This window comes from Hyalella azteca, unplaced genomic scaffold, assembly GCF_000764305.2.
Source record: "Hyalella azteca isolate HAZT.00-mixed unplaced genomic scaffold, Hazt_2.0.2 contig11162, whole genome shotgun sequence".
Lineage (NCBI taxonomy): Eukaryota > Metazoa > Arthropoda > Malacostraca > Amphipoda > Hyalellidae > Hyalella > Hyalella azteca.
Genome location: NW_025941170.1, coordinates 65,523 through 87,950, shown reverse-complemented (window position 1 = coordinate 87,950; position 22,428 = coordinate 65,523). Strand labels below are relative to the sequence as shown.

The 22,428-nt window shown below is 43.3% G+C and overlaps 2 protein-coding genes across 2 annotated transcripts in view; both read left to right on the top strand.

The window, feature by feature from the left end:
• Positions 1–9,617: 9,617 nt before the first annotated feature.
• Positions 9,618–10,013, top strand: LOC108666742 (pectinesterase inhibitor 10-like). The gene has a single exon (XM_018153661.1). It carries the CDS (start codon positions 9,618–9,620, stop codon positions 10,011–10,013), a length of 396 nt encoding a protein of 131 aa, XP_018009150.1.
• A 313-nt stretch (positions 10,014–10,326) lies between these two features.
• LOC108666741 overlaps positions 10,327–22,428 on the top strand; it is a gene marked incomplete in the record, with an annotated part of 17,475 nt that continues 5,373 nt past the window's right edge. The window contains 13 exon segments of the mRNA XM_047882729.1: positions 10,327–11,803; positions 12,798–13,439; positions 13,990–14,168; positions 14,324–14,388; positions 15,138–15,501; positions 15,646–15,720; positions 16,034–16,114; positions 16,518–16,715; positions 17,268–17,387; positions 17,852–18,007; positions 18,546–18,796; positions 21,277–21,426; positions 22,053–22,157. Of these exon segments, the coding sequence (XP_047738685.1) occupies positions 10,327–11,803; positions 12,798–13,439; positions 13,990–14,168; positions 14,324–14,388; positions 15,138–15,501; positions 15,646–15,720; positions 16,034–16,114; positions 16,518–16,715; positions 17,268–17,387; positions 17,852–18,007; positions 18,546–18,796; positions 21,277–21,426; positions 22,053–22,157 (3,863 nt within the window).

Sequence of the window (22,428 nt, the reverse complement as noted above, 5' to 3'; positions counted from 1 at the left end):
TAATTTCACAAGATTCCATTTCGGCGCTTATTTCGCTACGGCAACCGGAACCTAATGCGGACATAGAGCTTCTAATTTACCCGGCCATAAGAACCTGGGGCGTCCATGTGCCAGCGGCTGACAGGTCTTCGAATTTCGATAGGGTATTCTTATAACAGTAATTTTCGTACGTCACCACCATTATTATATTCCCGTTCATCGCCATGTTATCAAGTCAGATTCTGGACGGTGATAAATTTGAGCCTAAAGAGGTTTAATGAAGAAAAAGTATTCCTGTGGACGTGGACCTTGATGATGTGAAATCCGGCATGAATCCTACCAATCGATATCTACTTAAGAGAATCATTCCTTGGATATCCATTAGAAGTTGTCGAAAATTATAACTACTATTTGGCGTTTTTTCTATGTGTGTACAAATATTTGATGTAAATTTTCCCCTATCTGGAGTGCAACAAATCTATTCGGATACGATTTGAAAAAAGTATCGCACTACTGTGCACATTTCACCCATACATTTCATCCACGTCCTTGTGAATATGGAATCATTTTAATTTCTTTTACCATCCACTTGGTACGAACGAATCGGTCTAGTCCAACTTGTTACATTGCAGGTACAATCGTTATAGATTAAAATTTACTTAGTTATACCTGGAAAGAAGTGATCGAAGAAATTTATTATTAAATGTTCTGTATTTTTGGCCATTAGTTCAAATCACTCAGTACCAGAAATCTTATCTGGTTACTTTTAGATCTTGATATTTTTGAGCGGTGGCCAAGCGATTGCAACTGATTGCATCTCGCAGCAGCGTATTCGACGATTATTTCTATAGTGCAGTGAAATTGTGTAAGATATTTGTACTGCTGGAAAAAGAGTTTCCCGCAGGAAGCCAGAAAACCGTATATATGTTTCCGGTTCTTTATCCGCAACAAATTAAATTCTCAACTAACTAACTAAACGCTCCGTTCTTTTGGAACAGAATTGAGTCCCATAAGATGAAAAAATTATTGAAATCCACATGACGAATTTTTCCCAATATGATGTAATATTCAAATAATTTTAGTGCAAATTTAATTTTGCGTTTATTTATACTTAAATTCTTCCTCGAAATCGTGCAAATGAATTCGACTTCTAATCCATCGACCACATATGACCCGCACATGTTTCCTGAACAATTACTATGCTATTTATTTGAATTAATTTCTTCAATAGCTAATCCTATTATTTGACAGCAGTAATCAATGTGCTATATTCACTTCAAATGCCTGCAAATATGTTTGACGCTATAAAGTGAGCTATCCCATCACAGTTAACATAAGGAATAATTACTCATAAGTGAGTCAACAATTCAAACTCATGAATTTTGATTAGAAATTGCCGTGGAATTTAATATTTCTATGAACTTGCAGAAAAAACTTATTCTATTTGAAACACAGCTAAATATATAACACGAACCTCCAGAATGTTAACATATATACCATATCATATCATATCATATCATATCATATAGGAAATATTATATCGCTGAGGAATTGGCCTGATGTGGCCTGTCTCCACAGGAGATTTAACAACAGGTCCTTATAGACCGGATCTTTTCATAACTGACGATAGTTTGAAGTAGATTCTAGACTTCCACCGGGTTCGATATGGTGCTAGGCATTTCAAGTCTGAACATATATTTCTCCATAGCTTTATCCAATCTATTCTTGAAAGCGTTCATACTCCGAGCGTCAACGATGTAATCAGGGAGGCTGTTCCACATGTCGGTGACTCGAAGCGAGAAGAAATGTTGTCGCGTGGATGTAATGCAACGCAGTTTTTTTTAGTTTATAGCCATGGCCCCTGGCTTCAAATTTGCTTCTTCTTCTTGCTTCAAATTCTACTTATCCTTCTGGGACCTTGTATTAACCAAATGTACACTTGTATATTTCAATGAGGTCACCACGAAGACGCCTGTAAAAGAGACCTGGAACGTTCGCAACCTGTAATTCTATCACACGATCAGCCGACAATACATCAACTTCGATGCCGAATCCTTTACGTTTTTCAGGGACTTCCCAGCCACGTGATACGACTAATTGTATTTCTGTCTGCAATTACTGAAAACATTATAATGAGTTCCGGCGAATACATCTTTTCGGTGGGTAACATATATAACAAGTCATTTCGATGGGCGAAGCGCCATTGGCAAGCCAGTCTTTGAGATGGCAGACGACCTGTTAGTTTATTGCCAATCGGCAATCCTAATATTGAGCTTAATTTACTATTTAATTTAGGCTTTACTTGACGAATAAACAAGTTTTCAATGAGCAAATGTCTAGGAATGTCTAATGTGCTTTCAACAAATGCCTCTAACATTCTTATAACAATATGCGTACGTCACCAACTTCATCAATCCCATTCATCGGCACGCTTTTAAGTCAGATTCTGAACGGTGATAAATATGAGCCTGAAGAGGTTTAATGAAGGAAAAATATTCCAAGGAACGTAGACCTTGATGATGTGAAATTTGGCATGAATCCTGTTAATCAATATCTACTTAAGAGTACCATTCCTTAAATATAAAAAAAAAAAGTTTTCGAAAATTATAACTACTGTACTAGATTTTTCCAAGTGCGTACAAATATTTTGTGTCAATTTCCCCATATCTGAAGCGCATCAGATACATTCGGCTTCGATATGAAAAAGTATCGCACTACTGTGTCCATTTCACCCATACATTTTGCCCACATCAGTGTGAATATTTCCTTCTTTTAATTGCTTTCACTATCCACTTGGTAGGAACGAATCGGTCTAGTCCAACTTGTTACATTGCATGTGCAATCATGCTAAGTGATAACTTACTTTGTTACACCTAAAAAAAATTAGGGTGGGAATTTATCAAGAAGTGTGCAGTATATTTGGTTATGAATCTCAATCACTTCATTACTTTACCTACCTCCAGTGATTTGTAACGGTAAATATTTTTGAACACTTACTGAGAGATAGTTATTGATTGCATTCGAAGTAGCGCATTCATGAAGACGAATTAGGCAGTGGTGTCAAATTTGATAAAATGTCCAATGTGTAGGAGAAAGAGCTGTAACACGAATCTTAGTTCACTTGCATGTGAAAACTGCCCAATTTTACAAAAAAAACAGCAAGCCGTATATATGTTACCGATTATTTATTTGTATCTAATTAAATTCTCGACGAACTAACTAAACGCTCAGTTTTTTTGAAACAAAATTAAGTCCCATAAGATGACCTTACAATTTTGCAATCCATAGTACAAAAGAATTTCCCTCAAATTGATGTAGTATTTAAATAAGTCTATAAAAAACTTATTTATTTATTAATATTTAAGATCTAACTCGAAATCGTGCACCTAAATTCAGGAATCTGCTACATTTCAATTTATCAGCAGAAAATACCATATGCATGAAAAATTACATATTATCTATGCGTCCTGCTTAATTTACTTTTTACACGCACTTTCCAACACGGAACGACTACTTGAATTTCTATCTGCACTTACTGAAAACATGATAATGAGTTCCGGTGAATACATCTTTTTGGTGGTGGGTAACATAATAAATCATTTCGATGGGCGAAGCGCCGTTTGCAAGCCGGTCTTTGAAATGGCAGATGATCTGTTAGTTCATTGCTAATCGGCAATCCGCATATTTAGCTTAATTTACTTTTCAATTTAGTCTTTACTTGATGAATAAAAAAGTCTTCTATGAGAAAATGTTTAGGAATGTCTAATGTGCTTTCAACAAACGCTTCTAATATTCCAATAAAAATATTCGCACGTCACCACCACCATCATTGCCATTCATCTGCCCGCTTTTAAGTCAGATTCTGAACGGTGATATATATGAGCCTGATGAGATTTACTGAAGAAAAAATATTCCTGTGGACGTGAACCTCGATCATGTGAAATCTGGCATGAATCCTGTTAATCAATATCTACCTATGAGTTCCATTCCTTAAATATCCAATAAAAGTTTTTGAAATGTCAATTTCCCCATATCTGAAGTGCAACAGATAAATTTGGCTGCGAGTCGAAAACGTACCGCACTACTGTGTTCATTTCACCCAAACATTTCGCCACATTATTGTGAATATTGCCTCCTTTTAATTGTTTTCACTATCCACTTGGTAGGAACGTATCGGTCTGGTCCAACTTCTTACATTGCAAGTGCAATCTCGTCAAGTGATAACTTACTTAGTTATTCGTCAAAAAAATCATAATGGGAATTTTTCATGAAGTGTGCAGTACTCTTGATTATGAATCTCAATCACTCATTATGTTGACTCCGCCTATGATTGATTACTTTTAAATATTTTTGAACGCTGAATAAGAGATAGCAATTGATTGCATCTCGAAGCAGCGCATCCATAAAGACGAAGTAGGTAGTGGTGTCGAATTTGGTCACAATCTAATGTGTTGGAGAAATATCTCAAACACGAATCCTAATTTCACTTTCATGCAAAATCTGTCCAAATTCGCAAAAAAACAGTAAGCAGTACTTATGTTTCCGATTATTTCTTTGCATTTAATTAAATTCTCGAAGAACTAACTAAACGCTCAGTTATTTGGGAACAGAATTAAGTCCCATAAGATGACCTAACAATTTTGAAATCCATAGTACCGAAGAATTTCCCTCAATATGATGAAGTATTTGAATTGTTGAAAAAATATTTTTTTTATAGTTAAGATTTAACTCGAAATCGTGCAAATGAATTCCTAACCTAATTTATCGACCACATATGACCCGTACGTGTTTCCTGAACAATCACAATTCTATTTATTTGAATTAATTTATACAATAGTCATGCCTATTATTTGAGAGCAGTAATCAATGAGCTATAGGCACCTCAAATGCCTGCAAATATGTTTGATGCTATAAAGTGAGCTATAACATCACGTTAACATAAGGAATAATTACTCAAAAAAACATACACTTCTCAAATTCACGAATTTTGATTACAAATTACTGTAAAAATCTAAATTTTCTATGAACATGTAGAGAAAACTTATTTGAGCGCAAGCTAAACCAAATCTGTAACACGAACCGTTAGAATGATAATAAATGCGAGTTCCAAGATAATAATGATAATAATCATCCAAGAAAAAATCAACAACGACCATGCCGGCGACTATAACGAAAATTTGTAAGATTGAATGATATTATTCGAGACAATTATATTGATCGGTGAACCCTATAATTGTATACATCGGCAGCGTCTCTCAACCCTGACATTCTAGGATGCTAGAATTGCACTAATTACGGTAAATTATCTCTTGTGATATAATTTTCAGGTAAAGACGGTTGCTTACGGAAACCCTGCCCCCAATGCTTGATGAAATGATGGACAACCCTGCCCCCAATGAATGTAAGGAAGGTAGTACAACATGGAGGGGACAGGTGAATGTAAGGAAGGTATAGTACAACATGGAGGGGACAGGTGAATGTAAGGAAGGTATAGTACAACATGGAGGGGAATATAGTATAGAATATAAATAAGGAATATAAAATTCCTCCCTTTCGGAATCGAAAGGGAGGAAGATATTAATGAGGAAATATCCAGGGACGAATGGTATCAACATTATCACCTGACAATAGTGCCTTGAAAGTGTGCAAACTAACCAATAGGCAGAAAGCAGTTGTAACACGTATCCTACTGCACTTTCATGCAAAAACTGCCCACATTTATAAAATGCTAGTAATCCCTACATATGTTTCCGAATATTTTATTTGCATCAAATTAAATTCTCGACTAACTAATTAAACACTCCGTTATTTTGGAACAGAAATAAATCCCATAAGATGACCTAACAATTTTGAAATCAATCGTACTGAAGAATTGCCCTCAATATGATGTAGTATTTAAACAATTTAATGAAAAACCTAATTTTTTATTTATCAATAGTGAATTTCTACTTAGAAATCGTGTAAAGGAATTCGAGATCTAATCCATCAATTACATATGACCCGCACATCTTTCCTGAACAATCCCTATGCTATTGATTTGAATTAAATTATACGATATTAATGCCTATTATTTGAGAGCACTTATCAATGAGCTATAGGCACTTCAAATGCCGGAAAATAGGTTTGGCATTAGAAGTCGGTGATAAAGTAAGTTCAGTGGCTGGGCTAAACCGATGGCCAACCCAGCCCCCAGTGCTTGATGGAATGATGGACAACCCTGCCCCCAATGCTTGATGGAATGATGGACAACCCTGCCCCCAGTGCTTGATGGAATGATGGACAACCCTGCCCCCAGTGCTTGATGGAATGATGGACAACCCTGCCCCCAGTGCTTGATGGAATGATGTACAACCCTGCCCCCAGTGCTTGATGGAATGATGGACAACCCTGCCTCCAGTGCGTGATGGAATGATGTTTTTTGGGTTGATTCAGAGAAACGTGATTGATTTTTTTATTCATATATTTTAAACAAACTTTTTCTCGTAGAAGCTTTCAAGTCCAAAATATTTCACATCCGCTGCTTTCCATTGCTGAGTAACCTCGTAAGCTTATGCTCGATAATGTAACTCATATTCAAATGAATTTTTGCAGTTCAATTATTTAATATCAATATATTGCTCGACATGTTGCAGAATCCCATCAGACGTGCTGATTACTCAAAGTTTGAACCCAAATCTCACGGGTTCATCTCTAATTTAGTGCTTTCAACCTTGTTTTCCATAACATGGAACCATGATTTCATCAATGTTGTAGTATTCACAACAATTCCTATCTTTATTGGCATTGTTGAAGAGTTCAAAAAGCGGACGAACCTTATAGAATCGATCGCTATCCATTTTCATATTAGCGTTGAAGTGCAAGCTTCTCATAATTTGATCAAAGGGGTCCCGTCTCATTGAATTCATAACAAATTTATTTTAAGTGTCTGGTAATACACTCCCACAGAGTCATTCTGTGAGGAATCTTATTGTACCCTGAGAGAATATGAATGGCTAGAAATATCTTCATATTTTCTGTATTTATATCGCTACAAGGAAATCCTTTCTGATTAGCATGGTTTCTGTTCTGTTCACTCAAAACCTCAATATTATTTAATGTTCAAAACCGCTACTCGAAAATTTTCAATGGTTTGGTTGCAGGGGCGTAAAATAACTGTTCCTTTAGTGCATGGAACCACAGCAAGTCGATGTTGAGGTTGGTAGGGTGCGATTTCGAGTTGATCGTCGTTTACAGAATCATCCAGAACATTAGCAAGCAAAATTCTCATTGAAAGGAGAAATTTTGGTCTTCTGCGTCTTCTTGCAATAGGAAAATATCACGAATTTCGTCAAGTGGGAACCTGAAATCAGAGTGAAAAGGAAATTATTGATACCCGCTTTCCAGTGGTAGATTGAAAAAATAACGATTTCATAATTTATATTCGGCTGGCAAGTACATTTTCGACATATGTTTTTGTACCTATAAAGTGATCTTATGATATTAGAATAACAAAAAAGCATACATATATCATTAGGAAATTTTTTAGGAAGTATATTCAGTGTATTCGTTAGTTTTAGCTAGCAGACATAAGTGGTAACTTGCGTTTTTTCTGACGTAGTAGCGCCATTGCTCACAGCAGCAAACTCCGAGGCGAACTAAGCAGGCATGATGCACACAGGCAGCACAGCACAGCGCTGTAACTCGTTCGGAACACGTTCAGTACTCGTCTCGTTACCGTGAGACTACATTTCAAACCACCACATTCGTAGTTTCGGAGAAATTTCATTTTTAATGTGTGGCAAGTAAACTTGTCAAGCGGCCTTCATGGGCTAAACAGAAGGCATTGCAAGCAACGTCTGCAGGAGGTTCTGCACTGCCCTCCTCAGGTGGCGCGAGCGACAAACGTTTCAGTGCCGCGCCTGCCGTCAGTGAGAGAGGATGTCGCGTGCTGCTGTCGGTGCCTGCCTGCTCCGTGAATAGTTCAATTGTTATATCGCGAGTTTCCCATATTAATTCACCGTGAATAATTGTGCTGATGAAGATCGCTTGTGGCGTTCTTACTGATGATGCTGCTGTTGTTGTTGCTGTTTTATTGCTTTTGCTGATTTAGGCTGTTCCTCTTATGATTGTAAAAACTGTGTTATGAGTATTTACAAGAACTTCAAAGAAATCGAAAATAAAATTAACGCAGCCATGAAAGAAAAACCTAAAACGGTGGGTCACGTGCTCGGGGGTGCTGGCCACCCCTCCTCCCTTACAGAATTAATGAATAATTATCATGTACGTGATTAATGAATAATTATCATGTACGTCATGAATGAATAATTATCATGTACGTCATTAATGAATAATTATCATGTACGTCATTAATGAATAATTATCATGTACGTGATTAATGATGCAGGGTCATGCAGCGTCTACTTCGTCATTCAATAATTGAGCCCATATGGCTTAACAAATATATTCATCACGGACTGGTCGTCCCCGGGGCGGATGGTAAGAAATTTCCGAGGACTCATGAAAGCGTTAAAAAGTTTTTTTGCAAATTTATGTCAAAACTGATACAAAGATATAATATGCCCTACAAATCTTTTTTTTCCCATCATTATAAACCTGAATTTCATTTTTTCAAATGATATTTTTGGATATACGTACTATTGAAGACTTTTTCGTATTGATCTTGATAAGAATTAACTTTTCAATTCCTGGGTAACTCATGAAGATTGACATACATCTATTATTTACAAGGCGCCCTTCCATAAATAGAGGACATCAAATTGAAAGAAGTCAGCCTGCGTCTATTATGATATTTGATGGGAAATATGGTCTGATTTAATTGGTGGTGCAATGAACAAAGAAAATTAGTCGCTAGTTTGCTGACATTTGGTGCTCAGGAATCCTTCTTATTCATAAAATTTAAATGCCCCCTGAAATTCATAGCTAATTCATATCCTTCATGCATGCCAGCCATGAAAAACGGAGAGAAGCACCGTTTGAAGAATATCTTTACCACCATCGTCTGTATATGGGGACAAATGGTATAGTTGACTTTGAGCTGTTCCCATTGAGAGGATCTATTTCTCACAGACACGCAACACACGTGAGGACAAACTCAACATTTCAAGATTTCATCTTTGCCGTTTGGAGGCAGACGTCTGAATTTTTTAATCACAGAATTAACATTACACAATTAACATAAAACAATCAACATAACGCAATTGATATCGCACAATAAACATCACACAATTTACGTCACACAATTAGCATGACACAATAATTAGTTAACTAGTAAGCAAATATATTGACGAAATAATGAACGTTGTGAGAAAAAAACTTTTTTTCATAGTTAATGCTGAAATCGTTTTTTAATAAGTCGTACAGAGAAATTTAGATGGTTAACTGAACCCTTTCTGTAGGACATGACAATTCACATATTTTATATATGTTAAGCGGCAAGTGAGGCAACTAAATTAGTTTATAAACATTAAATTTGGGTAAAAATTCATCGTTCATTTACGTACAGAGATTTTAGGAAGCTATATCAAGTAAATAATACCAATATTTTTAATTAATTTTAATTTATTAATCGATGCATTTGACTGAGAGAAATAAACTCTCACGCAATCTGAATTTCAACGATTTGGAATATAATAATTGATATGTTGCCCTCCTCCTGCCCTCCTGCCCTCCTCCTGCCCTCCTGCCCTCCTGCCCTCCTCCTGCCCTCCTGCCCTCCTGCCCTCCTGCCCTCCTCCTGCCCTCCTGCCCTCCTCCTGCCCTCCTGCCCTCCTCCTGCCCTCCTGCCCTCCTCCTGCCCTCCTGCTCTCCTCCTGCCCTCCTCCTGCCCTCCTCCTGCCCTCCTCCTGCTCTCCTCTTGCTCTCCCCCTGCCTTCCTGCCCTCCTGCTCTCCTCCTGCTCTCCTCCTGCTCTCCTCCTGCTCTCCCCCTGCCCTCTTCCTGCCCTCCTGCTCTCCTCCTGCTCTCCTCCTGCTCTCCCCCTGCCTGCCTGCCCCTCCATCCCCTCCTCCCATGATACCTACTATGATTATAATTTGAAATAATTCAATTTATTCTCCCTAACTACCAACCCTACCTTGCACTTCTGAAAACAATGATTGGTCAATTTTGTCCTAATAGCGACACACTTCCTTACCCACAGCACCAGCAGAGAGGTATTGATAACCTATGCAAGGGCAAAACATGCATCGTTATTTAGACAAAGTTCCATTAATATCTTTGAGTGTGCCAATAAATGAACGTTCATGTAGGTTCACGTCATCGTATGTCCAAATAATGATGCACTGTTTGCCCCTGTGTGGGTCAATCTGACCGACTTTGTCCTGGCGAAGGGGCGCGTATCAGTGATACCATGGCGTACAGTAGTTCTATTTGCGCAGCTGTAATGAGTCTCGCTCCCGCAGACGAGCTGAGCCCCCGTAGCAGCTTCATCGCCCTCGAGCTGCCAGAACCCCCCGACCCTCATCCCGACCCTGAAGACTTGCCCGTGACACAACCCGAGTCAAATCCAACCCTAACCCTAGCCGGGGACCCCACTCTGCAGTACAGCAACCCTCTGGGGTCGGCATCGTCCATAACCCTAGCCGGGGACCCGACTCTACGCTATAGCAGGAGCAGCCCCTCTAGCGGGTTCAACAGCGGTTCGTTCGACCAGGTGGACGGGGTCGATGTGAATTCTGCACTCCTAGAATTCAGGCAAGCCGAGGCCAAGAAATTTCAGCGTTGTCAATCAGGTTACAACAAAGGCTTCTACAGTCCAGTGTCTAACAATAATATTTTGGATGTTACTCATCATGATACTCAGATTACGTGCGAGGAGATTACTTCGTGTCATGATACCGACAGCAGAGACTTGGGGTTTGTTGGTAGTTCATCGACAATCGAGTGTTTAGAAGACGGGGAACAATTGCTGGGTACAAACTGCCCTGAAAAAGTACACAGCCGTAAAAATGATTCGTCTGAACTAGAGGACAACACACACGGTGTTCCAAATGCGTGGGTGACAGCCTCGAAGTCCGATATCCAAACTGCGAGCGAGAAGCCAAGGAAAAACATCGCGGATAAAAACAATCTCCGAAAAGCTAGTGTATCAAATTCAAGTCACATACCGCCTCTCACCAATAAATGTTACAACGAAACTGGAATATCTAGCACCCGCAGGACGTTACTAGCCACCACCCTTTCTGTCGCCCGTGGCTGCGTTGGTGCCGATAAAATCGCCAAAAATGATAACCGATTCACCGATGACAAAAACTCAACAACCTATTCGCATACGAAGCTAGCTGGTGTTTCACAAAATGATGATGCATCAATCGCGTCTCCTAAACTGGTACGAAAAACGTCTAATGTAGAACTCCAAACCAAGCATCGCCGTTCCGACAAGTGTGACAGCGAGAAGAAGATAGACTCTGCTGTCAAGTCCACTCTCAAGTTCATCAAGTACAAGAAATACGTTCCCCCCAACGACAACCTCGAAGAGGAGGAAGAACTTGGGGACTTAGACGAAGACTACGCTTATTGCGACATCTCAGCGACTGAAAGTGCCATTTTCGACTCGGTTTGTGACGAGACCGACCTGAAGTACAAGTCTTCCCGCCTCTACGCCCTCAAGAGGAACTACGCTCGGATAGTTGCGCGGGAAAACGCTGCTAGACTCAGTGGCTACAGCTCCAGTCTCCGCGGACACTTCCGTAACTCGCAGGACTCTGACGCTGAAGACGGCGAGCAGGACGTGCAGGACAACGAGCAGCAGGACGTTCATCTCCCGTACGCGACTGTTGGTAAAACAGACGCGGGTGTCGGCAAACGAGCAGCTTCACTTGTACAAGGTGAGATGAATCGTTGTGATTAGAAACTGGAACGCCCGTTTTTTGTTAATTGCGTCTTTTTCGAGAGATTTACGGTATATGGTTAGATTTAGATGAGGCATTAGAATTTTAGCATTAAAGAAAAGTAACGATGTTTGTTATTAATATAAAGGTTGGTGGAAAAGATTGTTATGTTCTTGCGATCACCGAGTAACTTGTTTTTATGAATTGAATGCTATAGTTGCTGAGGAGGGAAGTTTCTTGCTCATTTGGATGTAGAAGAACAGGGGAATGACAGTGATTTTATTCCTTGAGAACTGCCTCCTTAACTTTGATCATATCAATCCCTATGCGAGCGAATGCCTGATGACATTGAAGCTGTGATCTTAGAATTTCTCTGCACTTTTATTAAATAAATTTCAAGAATAACAAGTTCGGTTACAGCATTTCCAAAATACAATGGGTTTTCATGTTTTGCACTTGCATTTCATAAAGAGCTTGTCTTCTGTAAAATGTTTCGTACATACATACGAATGTTGTGTCAACGAGTTACGTGTTCATTGCTGTTGCAGTAAAAAATGGGGGGCCACCCCCGGGTTTTACCCCGCGTCTTTCGCGTATTGATACTTATGCTTGAGCACATTGTATGAGACATCGTGGGATGTAAGATGGTTTAGTTTATTGTAGTTTATTGTAGTTTATTGTAGTTTATTGTAGTTTATTGTAGTTTATTGTAGTTTATTGTAGTTTATTGATATTGATATTAAAATGTAGGGGGCACTGGGATATTCTGGTTGTTCAGCCATGCATACGCTCCACGAAGCGGCTATTTACCCGCGCCACACGAAGCATTTATTGATTTAAATTTGTGAAAGTTTTTAGAAAGGCGAAGCGAAGTTTTTCTGTACGAGTGTCATAATTTTTTTATTGCCAAGTTTGTACTCTGCTAAACACCGAAACCTGATCTCCGGTACTCTAACAATGATCATAACTGAAAACTTGTGTGGTACCTCAGGAAGCTGCGAAATCAGCGCCTCAGAGGAGAACGACAACGCGTGCTATAGTGACACTGATTGCTACGAGTACATTGAAAACCTCATTCCTCACCTGCCAGTTAAGCATTCCCCAACCGTGGACCGGAGGAAACCCATCCCTAAAACTCCCGGCGGAAAGCAGTCCCACATTCGACCACTATTGGTGGAGCCTAAGACCGAGGAGGCGAAGTCTTCCAAATCTTGTAGGACTTCGAGCCGACAGAATTTGGTGAACTATAGTTCTTCCGTCGGGAGTCCAAACCTGTCTGGGGAAAATTCAAAAATTTTAGGTGCTGTTCCTCGTCCATCCCGTGACCAAAATCGTGAGTACACCCTCGACCAGAACCCTGATCAATCAACGGTCGAACCCTTGACATCTAACGTCCAACGGTCGAACCCTCTGGACGTTCCTGAGTCACGCAATGCGTCTGCTGCGAGGGCAGCGACCGATGTTCTCGATGAACCGACGACCACTGCAGGGAGATCGACGGTATCGGGAGGATCTACGGTAGCCTTCCCCGCCACTGAGGACTGGAGCAACGAGAGCGACTACTGGAAACTGGAACGCGACTTGCCCTCGACGTCGCAGTCTGGCCTCACGCCCGCGTCGTCAAGAGTTGCTGGTACGTGAACCGCAGTAGAAACCCAAGGCCAGTAAAGTGTTCATATGTTGTCCATTAAGGCAACATTGAGGCCACATTCAGGACCTCCCTCAGAGGTGTTCATTCTCGAACCTCTATCCCAAATGGTACTTTTTAAGACCTCCGTTCGAGAGGGTTCTTTCTAATACTTTCCTCTGAAGTGGCTCATTCTAGATTCTTCCTCTAAGGTGGTTCCTTCTAGAAACTTCCTCTAAGGTACCTTCTAGAGCCTTCCCCTACGGTAGTACCTTCTAGAGCCTTCATCTAGGGTAGTACCTTCTAGAGCCTTCCTCCAAGGTAGTTACTTCTAGAGCCTTCTTCTAAGGCTCTAGATCCTTCCTCGGAGGACGTTAAATCAATGTTATTTAAACGTCAGATGTCTGATGGGGATAGAAATATTGCGCAACTGTCGTAAAATTCTTTTAAAAATAATTATACATTTAGAGACCGAATTCTAGCGAGTGTTAAATACGTTACGTTGTTACGTTACATTTTTACGTTACGTTACGTTGTTACATTACGTCCCGCGCAGGACGCCGGGACGGTAAGCAGCGCAGGCGGGACCAGGCGCGCCGCAAGACCCGCGCTGGGGACCAGGAGTTCCCGGGACCGCTGGCCCGGGACGCGCGGCTCAAGGAGTCAAAGTCTGAGTCTGAACTCCGGGACCCAGCGTGCTGGGACAACGGGCCCCTTAGACATGAGATCCGCCAGGTGAGGCCGGGACAACGGGCCTCAGACTCATTTGTCTGAGTATGATGTTTATCCTACCAACATTGTTGTAGTGCTATTCTTACCAGAGTTGTAGCGCTATTATTACCAGAGTTGTAGTGCTATTCTTACCCTGTGTACCCACTCTCTGCCCCCAGCTAGGGGCAGGTGCTCCTGCAGGAGGGGTTGGAGACAATGCAACCCCAGCCTCTCCTTCGTCCAGGTATAGTTTCTCCTATGTATATATTGGGGCAGAATATATTTACATATATATGATATTGGTGTAGTTCTTCAGAATCTTTTCTATTGCGTTGGCACCAGCAAGAAATTTTTTTCGTCTCATTGGAAAATCGAATAAGAAGATTACAAATGAAAAGCATGCTCTGGTCTTGTATCAAACTTGCATTTATTTATATCTATATATGCATAACTTGGGTAAAAGCGCGACGTGTTTAATCTAATTCTCTAAAAAGCTTGTCGTGGAATTGTTTGATCAAAACGTTAGTCATACTTTCGATACTAGTGGTGAGACATTCGACAATAGTGAGACATTTTGGCATATCGTGCGACCGAACGTCTTACAATTAGTGTCGCGGAATGTACATATGACTAGTAATTGCTAATTGTGGGACACAGAAAAAAGATGAATGCTCTTTTGTCTAAATTATGATGCTAACTAACGAAAACCTCGTTAGGTTAGCCATAGGATTAGGCTAGAGGTGTAGGAAAAAGTTTTTTAAAAATCCTTTTACAATTCCACTAAGGTTAGGTCCAGCTAGCAAAGGTTAATTGAAATTTAAAACGGTCTCATTGAAAAACGTCCACTAATCATTGCCGCGGTATTACTAATTTAAAGGGCCGTGTATATATGTAGGCGTATATATATATATATATATATATATATATGTAGGGCCGTGTATATATATATAAACACAAGACATATACGCTTGCTGAAGTCAGCTCCATTTGCAGCGCTGCTGATGGCACCGTATCCAGGATACCGCCTCCATCTGGCCGACTGCCACCAGCTGCTGCAGGTGGTGGCAGGGCTGGTGGATCTGCAGCGGTGGTGGATGTTGGTGGAATAGATGACCAGGGTAAAGACGGAAGAACGAAAGCTGGTGGCGGGCCGCCACCCACAGGCGATGGAGGGCCGCCATCCACCGGTGGTGGAGGATTTGGTGGTGGAGTTACCACCCGCAAGCCATCGTACCCACCTCCCCCCCTCCTCCACCACCACCACCACCACCAACCGCCCCTCCTCAAGACCGTCTCCATCATGGACACGCTCAGCGAACTCGCCGGGGTCACTAAAGACGCCAGGGCCCTGACTCAGGTGCGTCCACTCAATGAAATAATTGAGAATTTGTCCAAAATCCATTAGCTTGTAAATATAGTACAGCATTGTAAATATATAGTATTGTAAATATATAGAATTAATACAACTAAACAACCCCTGCTAACCCCCCGCCCCCCGCAGGGTGCTCCCCCGCTGGTGTCGCCGCAGTTCCGCCACTCCGCCTGCGTCTATGACGCCGTCACCGCCCCCGCCCCCGTCAGTATTATTATTATTATTAGCTTTATTAATACTATTATAATTATTAGTATTATTATTGTGATATTAATTAGCATTATTTCTCGACGAAACGATTGTCATGGCGTCCGGTTCAGTCTTTCCCCCTCACTGGGGGTTGCTGGGGGTTATTGTGTCCTTTGATGAATGTGATGAGTGACTATTGTGATATTAAAACACATTAAAATAAAAATATAATCTATAGACTTCTTACTGTATTATACTGTATTATACTGCATTATATAGCAAATATACAGCGGGGCTTTAATGCTTAATTCTTCCCCTCTTCCCCCAGACCCCCGAGCGGGGGCGCCGCACCCCCGATTGGATCAGGAACATCCTGGACCTGGCGAAGCGAGGGGACCTGCTCGCCCTGGTGGGTGGGGGGACAGTGGGCATGGTGTGGTGACGGGAGGATGATAGGGGTTACGGGGGGATGGTAGGGGGCGGGGGAATGGTAGGGGGATGGGAGCCATGTTTGGTGGGCGGTAGGATGATGGGGGTTACGGGGGGGATGGGAGGCGTGGTTGGGGGGCGGGGGCATGGTAGGTGGACTGCGTGTGGTGGGGGCACGGTGTAGGGTAGGAGGGTTGGGGTGTAACGTATTGTATTGTTTTAGTTACTGAAGGAGTATTTTAATTGAATTTCATGATGGTATATTTATAATAATAAATAACAATTTTATGATAATATAATGATATCATTTCACGCGTAATGATATATTGATTATAATTATAATAATATTAGTTGATAATATAATGATACGACTGGACGCGCAGCAACGCGCTACGTGCGACATGGAGGGCGCGCTGCTGCGTAACCTGAGCGACGCGCGTGGCAACGGCCTGGTGCACGTGGCCGCGTGTCTGGGCCACGTGGCGTGCCTCGCGTGGCTGCTCACGGCGCTGCCCGCCACCTCGCGTGCCCTACACGACGAGAACAAGTTCGGCCACACGCCTGTCGTCTGCGCCGTCAAGGTGCGTCGTAACTAAATTTAGAAGCTGGCCCGACTTTGCTTCAGGTGCCGCCCAAGACTCGGGGGGCGCGTAAATCAGCCGCTAATTTCCGCTTCGGCCGAGCATGAAAGGCGGCTTGTAAGCCGGTACGATTCGGCCAGGCCAACACTTGTCGTACTCTAGGGCGGCTGTAAAGTTGAAAGTGAGAGTCTGACCAGGAGCTGGTTTCGATCGTGTGGCCAAGCAGACCCAAAATAACTTTGCGCCGGGTGTAGCGACTCTTGTCAGAAGCCTGGGCGGTACCCGAATTTTGGTAAGGTCGACTGTGACGTCAAATTATTTTTTACCTATTATTTCTTACCTGCTATTTTTTACCTATTAACTCTTACCTGCTATTTTTTACCTTTTATTTCTTACCTGCTATTTTTACCTATTATTTCTTACCTGCTATTTTTTACCTATTATTTCTTACCTGCTATTTCTTACCTTTTATTTTTTCCCTATTATTTTGTACCTGCTATTTCTTAACCATTATTTCTTACCTATTATTTTACAAGCTATTATTTTTCGCAGTACGGTCAGCTGGAGGTGGTGGCGTGGCTGGTGCGCCACACGGCCGTACGTGAGCGCGTGCGCGGCAAGGAGGGCGAGCGCACGCTGCTGCACCTCGCGGCCAAATACTCGCAGGAACATGTCAGTGCTGCGCGTAGTGTGAGGACATTGATTATAGTGATGATCGTGTAATGTATTGATGTGAGTGCTGCGCGTAGTGTGAGGACATTGATTATAGTGATGATCGTGTAATGTATTGATGTGAGTGCTGCGCGGAGTGTGAAGACATTGATTATAGTGATGATCGTGTAATGTATTAGAGTAAAGACGGAAGAACGATGGTGCTGCGTGTAATGTAAGGAAGGACATTAATTATAATAATGATAATCGACATAAGTAAAATAATTACAATGTAAGATAATAATGTATAAAATGAAATTAATTATAATAGTAATGTAATAAAGGGCATTAATTAAAATAGTAACGTAAAAAAGGACATTAATCGTAATAATAATGAAATTAATTATAATAATAATCGCCCTAATAATAACTATAATCTATAATAACTTCAATAATAGCAATAATATGTATAATAATATGCTAAGATGGTGCGGTGGCTGGTGGCGGAGATGGCGGCGGCGGAGGTGCCGCTGGACGGGCGGGACCACCACGGCAACACGGCGCTGCATCTGGCGGCCCGGTCTGGCAACTCGGGGGTCTGCTCCGTGTTGCTGCAACACGGTGCTGACCTCACGCTCAAGGTGGGTGTTGCTGCAACACGGCGCTGACCTCACGCTCAAGGTGGGTGTTGCTGCAACACGGCGCTGACCTCACGCTCAAGGTGAGTGTTGCTGCAACACGGTGCTGACCTCACGCTCTAGGTGGGTGTTGCTGCAACACGGTGCTCTAGGTGGGTGTTGCTGCAACACGGTGCTCTAGGTGGGTGTTGCTGCAACACGGTGCTCAAGGTGGGTTGCTGAACCAGTCTTGCAAGGTGTGCCCTGACGTGTCATTATTAGGACAATTTCACCCATTCAGTTTTCCGATGCCAGTTCATTGTTTATCCTTTACGTTTATTACTAATCAATGGTACCATAAGTAATTATTGATAACTAACTATTATTATTATGAGTAATTATTAATAACTAAATATTATTTTTATGAGTAATTATCGATAACTAATTATTGTTAGCATTAGTAATTATTGATAACTAGTTATTGTTTCCATGAGTAATTATTGATAGATAGTTATTGTTAGCAATTTAATTATTAAAAGTATTAATTTGTTTTTCCCCCCAGAACGACCTGGGCCAGAAGGCGTGGGAGGTGTGCGTGGTGCGTGGCCATCCTGCGTGCGCCGAGTACCTCTGCGTGCACGAGGCTGGTGCGTGCCATGTGGTGGCCATGTGGCGGCCATGTGGCGGACATGTGGCGGCCATGTGGTGGACTGGTCCATGTGGTGGACTGGTCCATGTGGTGGACTGGGCCATGTGGTGGACTAGTCCATGTGGTGGACTGGTCCATGTNTCAGGGGTCATGGGTGACCTCGGGTCATGGGTGACCTCAGGGGTCATGGGTGACCTCGGGTCATGGGTGACCTCAGGGGTCATGGGTGACCTCGGGTCATGGGTGACCTCAGGGGTCATGGGTGACCTCGGGTCATGGGTGACCTCAGGGGTCATGGGTGACCTCGGGTCATGGGTGACCTCAGGGGTCATGGGTGACCTCGGGTCATGGGTGACCTCAGGGGTCATGGGTGACCTCGGGTCATGGGTGACCTCAGGGGTCATGGGTGACCTCGGGTCATGGGTGACCTCAGGGGTCATGGGTGACCTCGGGTCATGGGTGACCTCAGGGGTCATGGGTGACCTCGGGTCATGGGTGACCTCAGGGGTCATGGGTGACCTCGGGTCATGGGTGACCTCAGGGGTCATGGGTGACCTCGGGTCATGGGTGACCTCAGGGGTCATGGGTGACCTCGGGTCATGGGTGACCTCAGGGGTCATGGGTGACCTCGGGTCATGGGTGACCTCAGGGGTCATGGGTGACCTCGGGTCATGGGTGACCTCAGGGGTCATGGGTGACCTCGGGTCATGGGTGACCTCAGGGGTCATGGGTGACCTCGGGTCATGGGTGACCTCAGGGGTCATGGGTGACCTCGGGTCATGGGTGACCTCAGGGGTCATGGGTGACCTCGGGTCATGGGTGACCTCAGGGGTCATGGGTGACCTCGGGTCATGGGTGACCTCAGGGGTCATGGGTGACCTCGGGTCATGGGTGACCTCAGGGGTCATGGGTGACCTCGGGTCATGGGTGACCTCAGGGGTCATGGGTGACCTCGGGTCATGGGTGACCTCAGGGGTCATGGGTGACCTCGGGTCATGGGTGACCTCAGGGGTCATGGGTGACCTCGGGTCATGGGTGACCTCAGGGGTCATGGGTGACCTCGGGTCATGGGTGACCTCAGGGGTCATGGGTGACCTCGGGTCATGGGTGACCTCAGGGGTCATGGGTGACCTCGGGTCATGGGTGACCTCAGGGGTCATGGGTGACCTCGGGTCATGGGTGACCTCAGGGGTCATGGGTGACCTCGGGTCATGGGTGACCTCAGGGGTCATGGGTGACCTCGGGTCATGGGTGACCTCAGGGGTCATGGGTGACCTCGGGTCATGGGTGACCTCAGGGGTCATGGGTGACCTCGGGTCATGGGTGACCTCAGGGGTCATGGGTGACCTCGGGTCATGGGTGACCTCAGGGGTCATGGGTGATCTCAGGGGTCATGGGTGACCTCAGGGGTCATGGGTGACCTCAGGGGTCATGGGTGACCTCAATCTGAGTCATAGCAGATTACTGTGGGTGTTAGTGGGTGTGTATTAACACGTTGACTACGTATTGGTACTGATGCGTACCACGAAATGTATTTCTCCAGGACGTAGTGGTACATAATTCAGGTTGCCTAAAGTCGGCCAAATCCGAGAACAAAACAGGCCAAAAATGGTCGATAACTCAATGTATACTAGTTTATTTGTAGGTTCCGCTATAAAAATTCCTTTTATTTTCTTTTTGTAGTATATGAAAATTAATTAGGAAGCACCCCTATCATAAATTTTAGCCGGCCAACGCAATTGAGAAAAACTAAAGCACGGAATTTGTCGCGAAAAAATGACCGTCTGGCAACCCTGCTTAAAAACAGTACAAAAAATGAAATAATAGTACAAGATGAAGCAATCGTAGTCAACGTGTTGAACCTATAATACTTTTCACATCACCTATTATCTATTTTAAAACACCTATTGTACATATTGAGAAAAACAAGACCCTACAGAAGTTCTAGATGAAAATGACATTATTTTCAACTCATCTAAATCTAAACGTCTAAATGATAAACTCATATTTAATGTTATTTTGAGTATTTTTATGTATACTGAAATAACCCTGTGAGAGGTGAACATCGTTCACTATTACACACGTTAATTTTCATCTCGTGTGCATACCGAAAGCAACGTCTAGCGTAGACTCCTCTCTATCCCGCCCTACAGTGAGGTTCATACCTGTTCTCCTCTCTATCCCGCCCTACAGTGAGGTTCATACCTGTACTCACTCCACTCTCAGCATTCCTTGCTCTAACGCTGGAGTCTTGGCTGTGCCGTGAAAGTTTTTGTAAACTGCTCCTCTATCATGAACCTGATGTCACTCTAGTTTAACTCTTAACCGTGCCTGTTTTAGACTGTGCTTTGCTGAATTATTTTAAATAAAATTAAGTTTCGTCCGTGTAACCGAAGTTTTAATGGAACACATTTCAGTGCAATTGAAGTTTTTCTAAGATAGTTGCCGGCATTTGGCCGTGGAGCTCTGAGCATTCTGACAAGTTTACAGGTTGTGGCGAACGTCCGGTGACAACCCTAACACCTCTAACACCACCATAACACCCATAACACCCCCCGACCTCAGGGGTGGCCGGAGACCCCTGAAGGGGTAATGGGTGACCCTAACACCCCCCAACACCCCTAACCCCCCCCCCCCACCACAGGGAGGTGCTGAGCGTAGGGCGGCGGCTGCTGAAGGAGCGGGAGGAGGTGGTGCGCGAGTTCTCCCGCCTGCAGGAGCAGATGAGCGACACCGAGCACCTCGCCTCCGACGCCCTCGCCCTCCTGCTGCGTCAGGACGTCGCCCACGCCACGTACGTTGCGGGGGCGCCGCCCTAAGCCAGGGGCGCTGTCCTAAGCCAGGGGCGCCGTCCTAAGCCAGGGGCGCCGCCCTGAGCCAGGGGCGCCGTCCTAAGCCAGGGGCGCCGCCCTGAGCCAGGGGCGCCGTCCTAAGCTAGGGGCGCCGCCCCGAGCCAGGGACGCCACTGAATTGAATATTGTTGAAAGAGCGTTGATTAAGAATTAATTTTGTTGAATCAGCGTTGATTAAGAATTGATTTTGTTGAAACAGCGTTGATTAAGAAATGATTTTGTTGAAACAGCATTGATTAAGAATTGATTTTGTTGAAACAGCGTTGATTAATAATTTATTACGTTGAAACAGCTTTTATTAAGAATTGATTACGTTGAAATAGCGTTGATTAGGAGTTGATTATTTTGGAACTACGTTCAATCAACCTCATTTCAATAATGAATGCCTGGCGTTATAGTTCTATATTAATAACTAACTAAAATATTATTTGTTCAGTATATATTTAATAATTGAATAAGTAATTAAATTAAATGTCTCATTAGCACATATTGTAATATATAATAAAGTAACTGCCATGTTTGCATTATAATATAGAATATAATAGAAAAGTAACTTATGCCTTTACAGGGAGCGTCTGCAGCAGGCTGTAGAGAGCGCGGCCAGCCTGCAGCAGCGCTGGCGCGCCCACCAGAAGCTCTGGTTCAGCTCCAGCCTCGTCGACCTCAAGCACAGGTGCGCCTGTCTCGCTTGTCTGGTCCGTCTGTTCCGTCTGGTTTATCTGTCTCGTCTGTCCTGTCTGGTTGCTATGGTCGTCTGTCCCGTCTGGTTCGTTTGGTCTCTGGTCGTCTGGCTTGTCTGGTCCGTCTGTCTCGTCTGATCCCTCTGGTCGTCTGGTTCGTTTGGTCTCTGGTCGTCTGGCTTGTCTGGTCCGTCTGTCTCGTCTGATCCCTCTGGCCGTCTGGTTCGTTTGGTCTCTGGTCGTCTGGCTTGTCTGGTCCGTCTG